At 41.0% G+C, this 13,997-nt stretch overlaps 1 protein-coding gene across 7 annotated transcripts in view; it reads left to right on the forward strand.

Annotated features, from left to right (window-relative positions):
- Positions 1-13,997, forward strand: part of LOC102443713 (cysteine-rich venom protein-like) — a 90,003-nt gene that overhangs the window by 47,028 nt on the left and 28,978 nt on the right. For all 7 annotated transcript variants that reach the window (XM_075923359.1, XM_075923357.1, XM_075923358.1 and 4 more), the window contains one exon: positions 3,180-3,268. In XM_075923359.1, coding sequence (XP_075779474.1) covers positions 3,180-3,268 — 89 coding nt within the window. The remainder of the gene's footprint in view (positions 1-3,179; positions 3,269-13,997) is intronic.

The raw sequence follows: 13,997 nt of genomic DNA on the forward strand, positions 1-13,997 counted from the left end.
AACCAAGAGATCTTGCATGATCTAAAAATCAAAAAAGAAGTAATATGAAAAGTGGAAACTAGGTCAAATTACAAAGGATGAATATAAGCAAACAATACAGGTATGCAGGGGCAAGATTAGAAAGGCAAAGGTACAAAATGAGCTAAATCTAGCTAGAGACATAAAGAGTAACAAGAAGACTATCTATAAATATATTAGAAGCAAGAGGAAGACCAAGGACAGGGTAGGCCCATTACTCTGTGAAGAGGGAGAAACAACAACAGGAAATTTGGAAATGGCAGAGGTGCTTAATGACTTCTTTCTTTTGGTTTTCATCCAGAAGTCTGAAGAAATGCCTAACTGAATGCTAGTGAGAAGGGTGTAGGTTTAGAAGATAAAATGAAAAAAAGAATAAGTTAAAAATTACTTAGAAAAGTTGGATGTCTGCAAGTAACCAGGGCCTGATTAAATGCATCATAGAATACTCAAGGAGCTGATAAAGGAGATATCTGAGCCTTTAGCTATCATCTTTGAAAAATTATGGAAGACAGGAGAGATTCCAGAAGACTGGAAAAGGGCAAATATAGTGCCCATCTATAAAAAGGGAAATAAGAACAACCCAGGAAACTAGTGATGAGTCAATTTAACTTCTGTGCCAGGCAAGATGGAGCAAGTAATTAAGGAATTCATCTACAAACTTCTCAGAGAAAATAAGGTGATACGTAACAGTCCGCATGGATTTGGAAAGAACAAATCATATCAAACCAATCTGATACCTTTCTTTGATAATATAACAAGACTTGTGGATAAGGGAGAAGCAGTGGACGTGTTATACCTAGATTTTATTGATAAGAAGATCATGCGAGACAATATCAAAAGCCTTACTAAACTAGGCAAATACAACTTAAAAGGGACTACTATAAAGTGGGTGCATAACTAGCTGTATAACCATTCTCAGGGTATGTCTACACTACCCCGCTAGTTCGAACTAGCGGGGTAATGTATGCATACCGCACTTGCTAATGAAGCCCGGGATTTGAATTTCCCGGGCTTCATTAGCATAAGCGGGAAGCCGCCATTTTTAAATCCCCGCTGCTTCGAACCCCGTGTAGCGCGGCTACACGGGGCTCGAACTAGGTAGTTCGGACTAGGGTGCCTCTTCCGAACTACCGTTACTCCTCGTTTCACTAGGACCCTAGTCCGAACTACCTAGTTCAAGCCCCGTGTAGCCGCGCTACACGGGGTTCGAAGCAGCGGGGATTTAAAAATGGCGGCTCCCCGCTTATGCTAATGAAGCCCGGGAAATTCAAATCCCGGGCTTCATTAGCAAGTGCGGTATGCATACATTACCCCGCTAGTTCGAACTAGCGGGGTAGTGTAGACATACCCTCAGAGAGTATTTATTAACAGTTCACAATCATGCTGGAAGGGCATAACAAGTGGGGTTCCGCAGGGGGTCTCTTTTGGGACCAGTTCTGCTCAATATCTTCATCAATAGTTTAGATATTCACATAGGGTATGTCTACACTACCACCCTAGTTCGAACTAGGGTGGTAATGTAGTTAACCGGAGTTGCAAATGAAGCCCGGGATTTGAATTTCCCGGGCTTCATTTGCATGTTGCCGAGCGCCGCCATTTTTAAATGTCCGCTAGTTCGGACTCCGTGCCCCGTGGCTACACGCGGCACGAACCAGGTAGTTCGAACTAGGCTTCCTAGTGGAAAGAGGAGTACAGGTAGTTTGGACTAGGAAACCTAGTCCGAACTACCTGGTTCGTGACGCGTGTAGCCGTGGGGCATGGAGTCCGAGCTAGCGGACATTTAAAAATGGCGGCGCCCGGCAACATGCAAATTCTCTGTGGAGTAAAGAATGGTGATTGGTTGAGTTGCGTCTGATATCACAATGGTCTGGGATTCTTCGCATGACATAGATACATGCTTTAGTGTAGCTATACACTGCATGGGTGTAATTTGTAAATGCAAAATGACTGAGAATTTATCGGACTGTGAAATCCAGTGATGTCTCAGCCTCCTGATACTGTGAACAAATGAGCCATTAATCGAGTTTGTATCTATTGCCACCACTTTTCACTGACTCAACAGGCATTTTAGTTTTCAGAGTAATAGAGAGGTAGCCGTGTTAGTCTGATCTTGGTAAAACAAAAGGAAAAAATATGTAGCACTTTAAAGACTAACAAGCTAGTTTATTAGCTAATGAGCTTTCTTGGGGCAGACCCACTTCTTCAGATCATATTCTGAAAGTGAATTGGCATGACTCTATATAATAAAGGAATATAATGAAGAAAGTAAACAAATGATGTGCTGACAAATCAGATATTAGAACAGAAGGTGGGGGTGTTTTAGTTTTCAGAGTGACATAGAGTGAAATTCATGGAATAGATTACATTTATTTGAAATTATAAAATCAAAATAAAATCTTTTGATCTTAGTGATCCAGTTCATTGATTTTCCATTAAAAATATTGTTAAACTTGATATGCAGTGTTTAAATTTCAATGAAAATGCAGTGTGGTCACATAAAACATTAACGAGTTATGCTTACATAAACATGCATGCATACAGCAAGTGATAAATTTATGAACATGCACAATTGTACTCACCTAATTTGAATAATGGTGTCAGAATCAACACCTTTTTATGTATTCTGGATTGAACTTTAAAGTATGAATGAAAAATAAGATTTGTCATACATTTTATAAAATAATGAGTTGTCCTGTAGCACCTAAGCACCTAGCAACTAACCCAGCTAACTCTCTCTCTATGTGTATATATATATATATAAATTACCTTCATATGCAAATTTAACATTATCTCTAATGGCTTGAACAAAGACCTGAACAGGAGGGGCCATTATAAAACTTGCTTTCCTTACATTCAATACCCATTTGACATCAAAAGCTAGGTATGGGACACTTCCAGCCTGCTCAATGAGCCTCATTAGCACCAGCACTAAAATTGACAGGTACTTTCCCCCCCCTTCCCCTCTTTTTCTGTTATAAATTGTGAGGGTCCCCCCCTTTTCTCTCCATTCTGTTCATCTGAGGAAGTTGGTTTTGCCCACGAAAGGTCATGATGCTATATTGTCACTAAGGAGCTATAGGACTACTCGATTTTTTAAAGTTAGTCTAAGACGGCTACCTCTCTGAGACATTTATACATTTTATGTTATTTTAAAATTTTAGGGGAAATATGAAAGGAGCGATTTACACACCTTACAAAATAGGAGACCCATGTAGTGACTGTCCTGATGCTTGTGACAACGGACTGTGCAGTAAGTTAAAATATTATTGTATCCCCTACATGTTTGTGGTGTGTTTCATGAAATGCTGAATTTCCTAATCCAGTTCAAGTAGAGCATGGGGATTTTGCTCCTCTTCTGTTTGCAATGTGCAGTGAGAGATACAGACTCCACATTCTCTGGTTCAGGGCATTACAACCAGTGTTCCAGATCTAGCAGACGGCTCTTCCTCTTTCACCTGCAGGATTGTTATTTTTGCTGTATTCTTGCTGTCACTCTAAAGCAGCCGCTGCATAATGTGAATGTAGTTAAACTCCCTCCCATCCATTTCCTCAGTGTGATAGGTTCACTGGATACTGATGACATGAACTGTGGACCTTACCCTTCATAAGGGTAAAATTCACCCCTGTATCATCAAAAAGCTTGTATCAGAGGGGTAGCCGTGTCAGTCTGAATCTCCAATCAAGGAAGATGAGGCCCACTTCTGGTAGCTGATCTGGAGGTGTGAATACCAAGAGAGGAGAAGCTGCTTTTGTAGTTACAAATGTGAATGTCTAGCTCCCTGATTGGATCCACCTCGTCATCTCTAGCCTGATTCTGGCCTGCATATTTATACCTGCCTCTGGAAATTTCCACTACATGCATCTGACGAAGTGGGTCTTTGCCCACGAAAGCTTATGCTCCAACACTTCGATTAGTCTATAAGGTGCCACAGGACTCCTCGCTGCTTTTGCAAAAAGCTTGTGTAACACAAATTCCAGTTAATCACCACGGGCTCGTCTACACTGGCCCCTTTTCCGGAAGGGGCATGTTAATTTCACCTATCGTAGTAGGGAAATCCGCGGGGGATTTAAATATCCCCCGCGGCATTTAAATAAAAATGTCCGCCGCTTTTTTCCGGCTTTTAAAAAAGCCGGAAAAGAGCGTCTACACTGGCCCCGATCCTCCGGAAAAAGCACCCTTTTCCGGAGGCTCTTATTCCTACTTCAAAGAATAAGTTTGGAATAAGAGCCAAAAGTAGGAATAAGAGCCTCCGGAAAAGGGTGCTTTTTCCGGAGGATCGGGGCCAGTGTAGACGCTCTTTTCCGGCTTTTTTAAAAGCCGGAAAAAAGCGGCGGACATTTTTATTTAAATGCCGCGGGGGATATTTAAATCCCCCACGGATTTCCCTACTACGATAGGTGAAATTAACATGCCCCTTCCGGAAAAGGGGCCAGTGTAGACGTAGCCCTCAGGTCTTGCACACACGTATAAATTTCACCTAAATGATTGGTGAAAAAATTGCAAGCTAGAATTGCTCTGCTGATGAAAGAGGCTATATCAGTGCTGTTAGGAGCAAATAAAAAATTGCAGCCCGAATGACCTTCATGGTAAATTACTGTAAACAATACAAAATAACAAAAGTAAAGTCTCCATAGAGAGCACTGTAGGTGTGTGCCTCAGAGCCAGTGCTAGCCATTGGGGGCCCTAAGCAGGAATATTCCCCCCTTCCTAAAGCAGGCAAGTTCTTAGAATAAAAAGCTAGTTGGGTGGGGGCAGGGCTTAGAACAGCTTGGAGCCCTGAGCAATTGCTTAACCAACTGAGACCTAGAACGGGTGCTGCTGTGTCTCCTCTAAAACACGATGCAGCAGCTCTCCTGCTCAGATTGGTTGTTTGTCTTGGCAGGCAAGAGAGTTCTTAGAGACTGAAACACAACAAATGGGTCATATAGCAAAATAACTCCTGTTAACTATGTGCTTCCTTTTCTTTCAGCCAATCCATGCCTGTATGAAGATACATACTCCCTCTGTCCTCAATTAAAAGAGCAATATACCTGTAATAACAGATTTGTCCTAAAATATTGTGTTGCTTCCTGTCAGTGCACCACTAAAATACAATAATACCTTGACTTATTTAACGTTAGCCCCTGCAGTACAATGAAAATAAATAAAGTCAGATATTTCCAAAATAGATACAATTCTAAATGATTATAACAATGTATTCTGCACTGTATGCTATGATTGTGCTCTGGTGTAAGTTTCATGCCCTGTTAAATTTCACTTAATTACTAACTAGATCTATTCTCTCTTTTCAATCTGCCTGTTGAATTATTTCCATGTCAATCAAATGCCCCCAATGAAATAAAATTGTACCCTCTTATTGGTGTTGTTCTTGGACTTCAGATAAAATTAGTCCACATGTTTTCATTTAATACTCATTCAGGCACTGATGGCTTTTATTTTTGTTTTAAATTCTGCACTTGTTGTAGGAGCTGATCAAATTTAAACAGGAGTAAAATCCCGTGTAACTCCATTGGATTCAGTAGAGTTATTCCAGATTTATTCCAGTATAAATGAGATCAGAATCTAGCCCAGAGACTCAGCTCCCAATTCTCTGTGATCTTTGTTTTATGTAAGACTCCAGTTTAATTCCTGAAGGAGCTGATTGAAGGCATTTATTTGAAAAAATAAGTATTTTTAAGTTCTTATGAAAGCAAAACAATCATTGGCTTGAAGCTCACTGAAGAAAGAAACCTGAAACTTAAGTATACTAATTTCACTTGATAACTTGATTTTGGGATTGTGACCTTTCTCTTTGCCAGCATCCTGCAAATTAAAAGTATTTTTAATTATTGTCATTGGAGCATAATTCCTACTTTCCACTGTATCTGGCAATGCAAATAATGTTGCAACTACCTGGGAAATATTATAGCAGGCTCACAAAAGCCGTTTGTTACCTTTGTGCATGTGAAATGCTATTGTTGACAAAAGCAAATAACCTAGATTACAAACAAAAAGTGAATAATTCCTTTTAATTCCACAGAGACAACAATTCAGGGCATTTGCCTAATTTAAAGCATCTGAGCTGTCCCACTGTTTTCACCACCTCTGCTCATATGCTTAGAATTAGGTGTGTGTTTAGGTGTGTGTTCAATTACCTCAGCTTGCTGAACTGAGGCCAGAGTTTGTAGCTGGTTAGTCCACGAGGTTTCACGAGGAGTAACGGTAGTTCGGAATAGGACCCTAGTCCGAACTACCTAGTTCGAGCCCCGTGTAGCCTTGCTACACGGGGTTCGAAGCAGCGGGGATTTAAAAATGGCGGCTCCCCGCTTATGCTAATGAAGCCCGGGAAATTCAAATCCCGGGCTTCATTAGCAAGTGCGGTATGCATACATTACCCCGCTAGTTCGAACTAGCGGGGTAGTGTAGACGTACCCCAGGGGACTTGGACCTCCAACCCTATGAGCCTCATCAAGTCTGCAAGTAAATCTATTGCACCTCAAGAGGACACTGGAGGGCTGATGAATCCATGCAAGGAGACAAACTTTCTCTGCCACTCCCTGGGCTTTATGTTTCCATGGTGGCATGACTTACTCAGAACCCTTATTAGCAAAGTGTTGTCCATTCTGGACATTCCTCCTCTCTTCATCATGAATATCATTCTGCAATGTATTGACTGGAGAGTCTTATGTAACACGGGGAGGTAAATGTCCCACTCTCCTGGGCACTGGTGAACCCTCAGATGCCAATTCTGGGTATCACATTTTAGGATAAATGTGGACAGATTGGTGAGATCCAGAGGGGAGCAGCAAAAATTTAAAACAGTTTAAAATCCTTGACCTATGGGGGAAACTTTAAAAAACTAAATATATTTAGGTTTGAGAGAAGACGGCAATGAGGGATCTGTTAACAGTGTCCACTTAAGGCAGGACAAGAAGTAACGACTTTAATCTGCAGCAGGGGAAATTTAAGAGAGATATTAGGAAAACAGTTCTAACTTAAAGGGTAAAAAATTGAATAGTCCTGTAGCACCTTAGAGACGAACTAACTAAACCATCTATACATATACAGGTTATACCTCCCTTAAACAGGATTCCCTGGTTGGGTAACATCCGTGGTCTGGCATGGACCAGGGATGTTCCTAGACCACAGAGCCCAAGAACAGGGAAGTCTGGTCTCCAGACGTGGTGCTCCATCCTGCCAGCAGTGGGTCCAGCGGCATCTAGATAGCCCCAGGGGGAGAGGGGCTGGGGTAGCAGTGGGGGAAGGCTACAGCCCTAACCTGGTGGCAGCATGGGCCAGGATGGGGGGGGGGGGGGCCTTCCCTGGTCCAGCAAATCTCCTTATTCAGGACCCAAGCTTATGCTTGTTAAGCTCTGGACTAGCATTTCATGGGAGTCTGTGGAATCCCATCACTGGAGTTTTTAAGAAAAGTTTGAACTAATATTCCTCAGGGATAGTCTGGGTGTACTTGGTTCTGCCTCATTCCAGGCAGCTGGACCTCATGACTTCTTGAGGTCTCTTCCAGATCTATAATTACCCATCTCGTACAGACAGTTGTAACATGTAGACTCCACAGTTACTAACTCTGCCAAAATCAGCATTACTCTCTATTGCACACCCTTGTGGCCTTGCCAGGAAATCAAGCCAACTAGAAAGAATTGTTTTCTTAGCTTCACATCTTCTCCACCTACTCACATTACGTTAGCATTGATTCAAAAGGATGCATGCCACTGCTGATTCTACACGATTGTTTCATGCAGCTCACACAGGCTTTTCTATGTTTCTCACCTTAGTACTGACCTTGCTTACCCCCTGCTGAATATTTGGAGATTTCAGGTGGAGAGATCAATATTGGACAATAGTTTAACAAGGGTCAAAATTAAAGTTCTTTGTGAAACCTGAACTATGACTTTCTTGACATGCCAACATTTTGTCATAACTACATAATTTTAATAATATCATTTTAATATAACTGTTACATTTAGAATTGTCACAGAATTGTAATGAAGGATAGGGAATTATAACTACTTGGAGGAGCTAATAAACTAACAAGCACCTCTGCTGATTCTTCCAAATTTGGCACACTTATAGTGCAAAAGATGTCCCAGCTATCTATGCTGCACCATAAAGTATTGGTCACTGCCAAGAGAGAGATGAAGGTGTTAAGGAGAGGATGGCTGTAGATATACATGTAGTCACAGTTCTCTTGGCCAGTGTGAAGGTGATACAGGGAGCATCAGCAGTCTAAATCAAGAGGTTGAATTTTTCCGGAAGGACATGATTACTAGTCTCACTAATTAATGAGCTGCCTCTCATCACAAAATAAAGAAATTTCTATTCATATCCTCAGACTCCTGGATAATTTGGCTTTGACTATGTCTAAATGGTTGGAAAGCCAAGAATGCTATTCATTGTGAATAACTGGTTTGTATAAACACCAAGGCCCAGATCCAAAAAAAGGTACTTAGGAACGGTGACACACCACACTCAACATTACAATAACAATGCTTTCAGGCATCTACACAACATTACTATGCAATGCTTTCAGACATCTACACAATCACAGGAACAAAACCACAATTCCTGTGTCTGAGCTGCAGGGAGATGCCTATCTCAGCTTGTGATTCACAAACCAGGGCAAACAGCAGTATGTCTGTCTAAATCACTGGACCCTGAACTAGTACACGTTCTCAGTGTTTTGTTTTGTTAAATGATGTTAGATGTACCCTTGCAGGGATTTAAATATCCCACGCTTCATTAGCATAATCTCACCCGCACGCTATTCTGATCGCCAGCTGATTCGAACCAGGAAGTGCGCTCCAGGCCATGTTAATTTGAATCAAACCGCTTGGTTTGAACTAACGTTACTTCTCAAACCAAGGGGTTTGATTTGAACTAACACGGTCCAGAGCTCACTTCCTGGTTCGAATCAGCTGGCGATCGGAATAGCGCGCGGGTGAGATTATGCTAATGAAGCACGGGATATTTAAATTTCCACTTCATTAGCAATTATGGTTGGCTGCATTTACATCCCTATCTCGAGATAGGGTATGTCTATACTTGCTCCCTAACACTTGCATAATAAAGTCATAGAATCTTAGAATACTAGAACTAGAAGGAACCTTGTGAGATCATCAAGTCCAGTCCCCTGCACTCATGGCAGGATCAAGCACCTTGTGGATCAACCATGCCAGGTGTTTCTTTAACCAGCTCTTAAAAATCTTACTAGGCAAATTATTCCAGTTCTTAACCACCCTGACAGGAAGTTTTTCATAATATCCAACCTAAACCTCCCTTGCTGCAATTTAAGCCCATTGCTTCTTGTCCTATCATCAGGAGTTAAGGAGAATATTTTTTGTCTCCCCTCCTTGTAACACCCTTTTAGATACTTGAAAGCTGTTATCATGTTCCCTCTCAGTCTTCTCTTTTTCAGACTAAACAAACCCAATTATTTCAGTTTTCCCTCATAGATGACATTTTAGAACATAAGAACAGCTATACTGGGTCAGACCAAAGGTCCATCCAGCCCAGTATCCTGTCTGCCAACAGTGGCCAGTGCCAGGTGTCCCAGAGGGAGTGAATTGAACAGGTAATGATCAAGCGATCTCTCTCCTGCCATCCATCTCCACCCTCTGACAAACAGAGTCTAGGGACATCATTCCTTACCCATACTGGCTAATAGCCATTAAAGGACTTAACCTCCATGAATTTATCTAGTTCTCTTTTAAACCCTATTACAATCCTAGCCTTCACAACCTCCTCAGGCAAGGAGTTCCGCAGATTGACTATGTGCTGTATGAAGAACTTCCTTTTATTTGTTTTAAACCTACTACCCATTAGTTTCATTTGGTGGCCCCTATTTCTTATATTATGGGAACAAGTAAATAGCTTTTCCTTATTCACTTTCTCCACACCACTCATGATTTTATATACCTCCTCCTTATTCACTTTCTCCACACCACTCATGATTTTTATATACCTCTATCATATCCCCCCTTAATATCCTCTTTTCCAAGCTGAAAAGTCCCAGTGTCTTTAGTCTCTCCTCATATGGGACCTGTTCCAAACCCCTAATCATTTTAGTTGTCCTTCTCTGAACCTTTTCTAATGCTGGTATATCTTTTTTGAGATGAGGAGACCACATCTGTATGCAGTATTCAAGATGTGGACATACCATGGATTTATATAAGGGCAATAAGATATTCTCCATCTTATTCTCTATCCCTTTTTTAATGATTCCTAACATCCTGTTTGCTTTTTTGACTGCCGCTGCACACTACATGGATGTCTTCAGAGAATTATCCATGATGACTAAGATGATGACTTAGTTGTAGCTAAATTAGCCCCCATCATATTATATGTGTAGTCGGGGTTAGTTTTTTCCAATGTGCATTACTTTACACTTATCCACATTTAATTTCATTTGCCATTTTGTTGCCCAATCACTTAGTTTTGTGAGATCTTTTTGAAGTTCTTCACAGTCTGCTTTGGTCTTAACTATCTTGAGCAGTTCAGTATCATCTGCAAACTTTGCCACCTCACTGTTTACCCCTTTCTCCAGATCACTTATGAATAAGTTGAATAGGATTAGTCCTAGGACTGACCTTTGGGGAACACCACTAGTTACCCCTCTCCATTCTGAAAATTTACCATTTATTCCTACCCTTTGTTTCCTTTTCTAGATCTTTTTCTTCAACATGATTATTAAAAGTAAATTAAAGCCTGCATCTGTCGAAGTGGGTCTTTGCCCACGAAAGCTTATACTCCAACCCGTCAGTAAGTCTATAAGGTGCCACAGGACTCCTTGCCGCTTTTGCAATTCAGACTAACACGGCTACCCCTCTGATACTTAAAGCCTGCTTGTTACTTTGAGTGCATCAGTTTGCAATAGATTTAGTCCCCCAGAAAAATATTATATTGCTTTCTCATCAAATAAACAAACACATGTTATCTACCAAATCCACCAGCAGACAAAAGTAGTTGATTAATTATGATGATTTTGAGGTGAAAGTCATGTGCACTTGGAGAGTACATATTTTTAATTTTCTGCATATGTATTTAATTTCTCAGCAATTATAGGATTAGCTGTGCATATTGAAGGTCACTGAATAATTTGATTATTTCTAATAATTACCTTCAGAGAAAGGATGCCTGTTAAATATGGGTTGTTCTGGAGATTGAATGTGGGAGAAGGGGCCTACCAGGTTCCCGAGCATTGTTCCCATTATTTTTTTCCATTTGTGTGCAGAATACATTTTATTATGTGCACAAAGGCAAGTGCAGATATGTACCACCAGCAGAAATACTTGCTGCTGTCTGTGGGTTGCTGTGCACACTCTCTTAATCAGCTGGGAGGCACCTGAATCTTTCCTGGGTGGCTGCCAAAGCACGCAACTTACAGGGAACACTGCCCTTCAAGTAACCCCCAGGCTGCCCTGAGCCTTGCCCATAGGGCAGTTGACGGAATGGCTCTGTGTTCACCTAGCACTTGATGTTCTAAGTTACTTCATTAATTTTTTCATGTAGTTTCCTAAAGACCATTGAGCAGGACATTAATGCCTACTCTGATCCTACCTTCTATATTGGTTATACCTCTTGGGCTCTTTCGTTTTAAAAATAAACATGGAGGAGCACGGCTCTGTTATATTAAGCAAACTATGTCCAAATGACAGAACCCAGTCTAACCAAGAGTTGAATGCTTTCAAAGTTTGGTTGATCAATGCCCACATATTTTCAAAGCATGGCCTCCACCTTCAACATTATCTGATATTTGCTAGTTGATCTAATGGATCTTTTCCACCTCTATTGTACTACTGAGTGAATTTCAGTCATGCTTGCAGCCCAACAAACTCATCAGCAGATGGGTACTATTGTAGATGTAAAAGCGGTGAGGAGTCCTGTGGCACCTTATAGACTAACTGAAGTGTAGGAGCATAAGCTTTCGTGGGCAAAGACCCACTTCGTCAGATGCATGTAGTGGAAATTTCCAGAGGCAGGTATAAATATGCAGGCCAGAATCAGGCTGGAGATGACGAGGTGGATCCAATCAAGGAGGATGAGGCCCACTTCTAGTAGCTGATCTGGAGGTGTGAATTCCAAGAGAGCTTGTAGATGTGAGTGTGAATGTTCAGCTATAATGCAGGACACGATCTAGGAATGGGCCAACATATAGTTACTCAGCTATACTACAGGGTTTTTTGGAAAAACTGCCGGTTTTCTGAAAAAAACTTCACTTACATCCACACTGCTATTGCGTTCTTTCAAAAGAAAATCGAAAGAATGCAGGGGGGTTTCTGACATTGGTAAACCTCATTCTATGAGGAAGAACACCTTTTCCAAAGGAGCTCTTTCAGAAAAAGGCGTGTGTGGATGCAGAAGAGATAATTTTTTCGAAAAAAGAGACCTCCAGGAAAAGTCACAGGAGCACTGGTGGTCACTCAGTCCATAGTAATCACAGCTTACATGTGAGAGAGCTTCCAATGAGTGTGGATGAGTGTGGATGCTCTCTTTCGAAAAAGCAGATCACTTTTTCAATGCGCTTTTGAAGTCTGGATGCTCTCTTTTGGAAGATCTCTTCCGAAAATAATTATTTTGAAAGAAGCTTGCAGTCTAGACGTACCCAGACTGGAACTAAAGTTCAAGATGAGTGAAAGAAGATATAGGCACTTTTCCTAAGTCTACACTAGACCAGGCAGCTTGGCTTAAGTTATTCCATCTAGCTAGTTTTCAAATGCACCTTATAAGACATGCTTTGTACAAAGATCATTAAAAGAGTGGACACTGGGGTATAATTGCTCCCTTACAAAGCTGCAGACATGTCAGTCACTCACTGAACTGGAAATAGCAAGTCAGAGCCATCTTTTCCACACGGGATATCTGCCACCAAATTTTCTTTCCCTTTATAGGCATAATTTTCATATCAAATTATTACAGTATAACATTCCATTTGAATATTTAGTTTTATATAGCCAGATTAATGGTGAAATGATTTGATAAGACACTGGACTTTCTGCAAAAAAAAAAAAAAAAGAAGGATCTTAATTACTTGACTGTCTACATGATAGCATAGCATTCCTTTTCTATGACAGTTGGCATCAGCAATTTGTTGAAAAAAACAACTGTGAGCTTCCTGTTGTTCTCCTCTGTTTGCATCAGCACAGCACCTAGACCAATGCCTGATACATCTGTACATAGTTCAACCATTTTGCCCAAATCTGGAGTAGGTAGTACAATCTTTTAAGACAAGAGTCCTTCTCAAACCCACCTGACACCTCCAACCATACAACTTTGTTTGCCTTATTATTTGTTCATAGGTCTGGGATTACAGATACTGTATCACACAACTCAGTGTTCCAAATAAGGAATTCAAGTTGCTCCACTGTTACATTTAGAATAGTGATAGAAATGTAGCCGTGTTAGTCTGGGTAGCTGAAGCAAAATGCAGGACAATGTAGCACTTTAAAGACTAACAAGATGGTTTATTAGATGATGAGCTTTCGTGGGCCAGACCCACTTCCTCAGATCAAATAGTGGAAGAAAATAGTCACAACCCATGAATCTATCCCCTGGAGGCGACATGATCCAAATGCCCAGCTCTGCCTGCATCTACTCCCTATGACCAGCTGGAGTTCTTTTAAATTGTGCTTGGTTCTGTTACAGCAGCTGAAGGAGTCAGGTTAAAGCTTAAACAGTTACAGGTTTATTAAAAGGCTTATAAAAAGCATGTAATTACAATGGCTATTGTTCTATTTCTTAACTGCAAGCAAATAGAGATCTTAAAAATGGTTGCAAAGGAAAAGAAAGATAGGAAATAATGGTGCCAAGTGACAGCTTAATCTTTAAAGAGCTCTGATTCTATGTATATACTTAGAAGCAAAGGACACATACAGGTACAATTTTTACCCCCTTCTACGCCTCTCAACTCCAGCATGTCAGGCCAGGGCCGGTCCTTCAATTCCTCAGAAAGATGAATACGAGGTGGGCGTCCCCGTGGAACCTC

This window comes from Pelodiscus sinensis, chromosome 3, assembly GCF_049634645.1.
Source record: "Pelodiscus sinensis isolate JC-2024 chromosome 3, ASM4963464v1, whole genome shotgun sequence".
Classification (NCBI taxonomy): domain Eukaryota; kingdom Metazoa; phylum Chordata; order Testudines; family Trionychidae; genus Pelodiscus; species Pelodiscus sinensis.